The 2,849-nt window shown below is 38.2% G+C and overlaps 1 protein-coding gene across 1 annotated transcript in view; it reads left to right on the top strand.

Moving 5' to 3' along the window:
• Znf367 (zinc finger protein 367) overlaps window positions 1-2,037 on the top strand; it is an 18,692-nt gene extending 16,655 nt beyond the window's left edge. Inside the window, exon 5 of the mRNA XM_021215560.2 lies at window positions 435-2,037. Within this exon, the coding sequence (XP_021071219.1) occupies window positions 435-657 (223 nt within the window). The 3' untranslated portion in view covers window positions 658-2,037. The remainder of the gene's footprint in view (window positions 1-434) is intronic.
• Window positions 2,038-2,849: the final 812 nt, after the last annotated feature.

The following is a 2,849-nucleotide window of genomic DNA, read 5'->3' as shown; positions in this document are numbered from 1 at the left end:
TTTCTATTCCTGCACAAACATCATGACCAATAAGCAAGTTGGGGAGGAAAGGGTTTATTCGGCTTACATTTCCATACTGCTGTTGATCACCAAAGGATGCAAGACTGGAACTCAAACAGGTCAGAAAGTAGGAGCTGATGCAGAAGCCATGGAGGGATGTTCTTTACTGGCTTGCTCAGCCTGCTCTCTTATAGAACCCAAGACTACCAGCCCAGAGATGGCACCACCCACAAGGGAACCCTCCCCCCTTGATCACTAATTGAGAAAATGCCTTACAGTTGGATCTCATGGAGGCATTTCCCCAACTGAAGCTCCTTTCTCTGTAATAACTCCAGCTGTGTCAAGTTGACACAAACTAGCCAGTACACCCCACTAAGAAAATACTTGACAATCTGATATCTGCCATATAAACAATATGTTTGCCTTTTACACAGGTACTGGGAGATGAGAGAGCAACGCACCCCCACCCTAAAAGGCAAGCTAGTTCAGAAGGCTGATCAGGAGCAGCAAGACCCTCTGGAGTACCTCCAGTCTGATGAGGAAGACGATGAAAAGAGTGGCGCCCAGCGCCGGCTGCAGGAGCAACGGGAAAGGCTGCATGGGGCCCTGGCACTCATTGAGCTGGCCAATCTGACAGGGGCACCACTCCGCCAGTAGCCCCCACACTGACTATTCACTGTACAAAAGTACTGCCCAGCATACTTACAAAGTAGATCCTTGGGCATAAGCTAAGCACCTTATTTGCTTATCATAGGCTGCTATTCTGTAGAAACTTATGAAGAATGTTGTTGCCTCAGATGGGGTGAGAGAGAATTGCACTTTTTTTTTATACAGAAATAGATTTGATGTAAAGTTTAAAATATTTTGTAAATATGGACTGCAGTTACAGGGTAGAAGCTACAAGTTGTGGGAAGCTAGGTTTTGCAAGTTTAATGCATTCATTGGAAGCAGTTCTCACAGGAAGCACTTTGTGAATAAGACATTTGTGTGAAAAAACAGATTGGTACAAATAGCCAAAGAAGGTTGAAATAGATTATTTATAAGATCATTTTTAACAGTGTATGTTAGTATGTGTGACAGTACTGTAAACACTGAAGCAGAGCAGTGTGAGACATATGTATAAAATACATATTTTTAAATTGCAAAATAGCATGGCCAATAAGTCCAGAGAAATGGGAGGCCAACTATTTGGAAAGATGATATGATATAAGTTATGGACTTGGAAGAAAAAAGGTATTTGAGGCTCTTGGTAAGATGGGTACTAGTTTTTAAAATTGGTATAAAATGGTATAAGATTATCCCATCTTCCTGGGCATTTTAACTCACTGTAATGCTGATGCTTAAAAAGCGCTCGTCACTCGGCTTGTTGACTGGGGACTTTTGCACATTGCTCAGCTGCTGGACCTGAGTGATTAATCTTGCAAAGTCTATGTAACCTGGCAACTGGTGCATGTATATGTACACCAGTGAGATCTATTATGGGCCCTGTAATGAGATTGGCACTTGTGTTTGTATTAATAAAAGGGACATCTGCAGGGTTGTTTTGTAGTGAAATGTTTTAGGTCTTTTGATAGTAAACACTAAATTTTAATTGTTCTGCTTGTTTAGCGTTATTAGTGGATGGAAGCCTCCATATTTATATTTTCAGTGCATATTGCCACCTTTCTGCTTCACTTCAGAATAACATGCCAAGCTATTTTGTGTTCACTAAATTTAGCTATCAGTTAAACACTTGAGTAAATATTGGCTACTCAAATATGCAGGCTTCTGAGATAGTTTTAGCTGCAAGTGTCTTGTCTGGTGGTTCAAAACCATTTTCTCCAAATAGATGAAGTTATTGAGCATGTTGTGTACTAAGGCATGAATAGAATTCTAGGGGCCGAGCAGCCACCTCTTTTATGGAGTCAAGAATCTATCACTTGAGCTTTTGTTAAAAGGTGAATGAAATTATATGCAGAGCATAGTGACTCATAGACTCCTTAATTGGAGACTTCAAAGTAATGGGAGGAAAGATGGGCTCCTCCGTCCCTTTTTTTTTTTTTTTTTTTTTTTTTTTTTGAGATAGCATTTTTTTTTTTTTTTTTTTTTTTTTTTTGAGATAGCATCCTACAAGTTTAGATTACACATTACTGAGAATGTAGGCTAAAATCTCGGTGGTTGCAGTATACAAGTAGTTAAATTGTGTAGCTTTGGAGAGTGGAGGTAAGAAATGTCTTGAGAAGCGCCAATGTGAAACTGAAGTTGTGGTAGTTAGAATAATGTGTATGATGAGGACATACTTTAAAAATGGAATTCCTCTGTACAGTCAATTTCAGATCTTTAGGGGCTTTTTGTAATAAGAGAATTTATATTTGTAATGGTCTAAGAATGTTATCTGTAATCTGGTATGTAGAATTTTAACTTGGAGCACTTATAAGTATGATAAGAGACCGACCATATATAGCATCTAAATATTCTTGGTTTGAGGATCAATATTTTCTCTAGAAAACTTCCTCAGATAAATGGGAGTGTATGAACCAAAACACAACACTCATCAATCTTGGAAATTTTAAATCTGATCAACTCGCCTTAAGGACAGCAGTACAACTGAAAAACGCGATTAGTCAATTCACAGATAAGCTTTAAGGCCTTCAAAAAGTAAGGGCTTGCTTTGTTTCTTCAATTGGCTTGTCAACCATTGAAGTTAATATTCACATGAATTTTTTATTTGTATGATTGGATAGTTTAAGAAATTATTCCAACTGCTTACTATTGGCCATGTTTTAAAGGGTTATATATTTTGTTTTGATATAAGCTATGTACTTGGACAAAATACATTGGCATCTAAAATTTGAGGTGTGTTATGACTG

This window comes from Mus pahari, chromosome 16, assembly GCF_900095145.1.
Source record: "Mus pahari chromosome 16, PAHARI_EIJ_v1.1, whole genome shotgun sequence".
Taxonomy (NCBI): domain Eukaryota; kingdom Metazoa; phylum Chordata; class Mammalia; order Rodentia; family Muridae; genus Mus; species Mus pahari.
The sequence above is the reverse complement of the archived record's forward strand: the minus strand, read 5'-3'. Positions and strand labels throughout refer to the sequence as shown.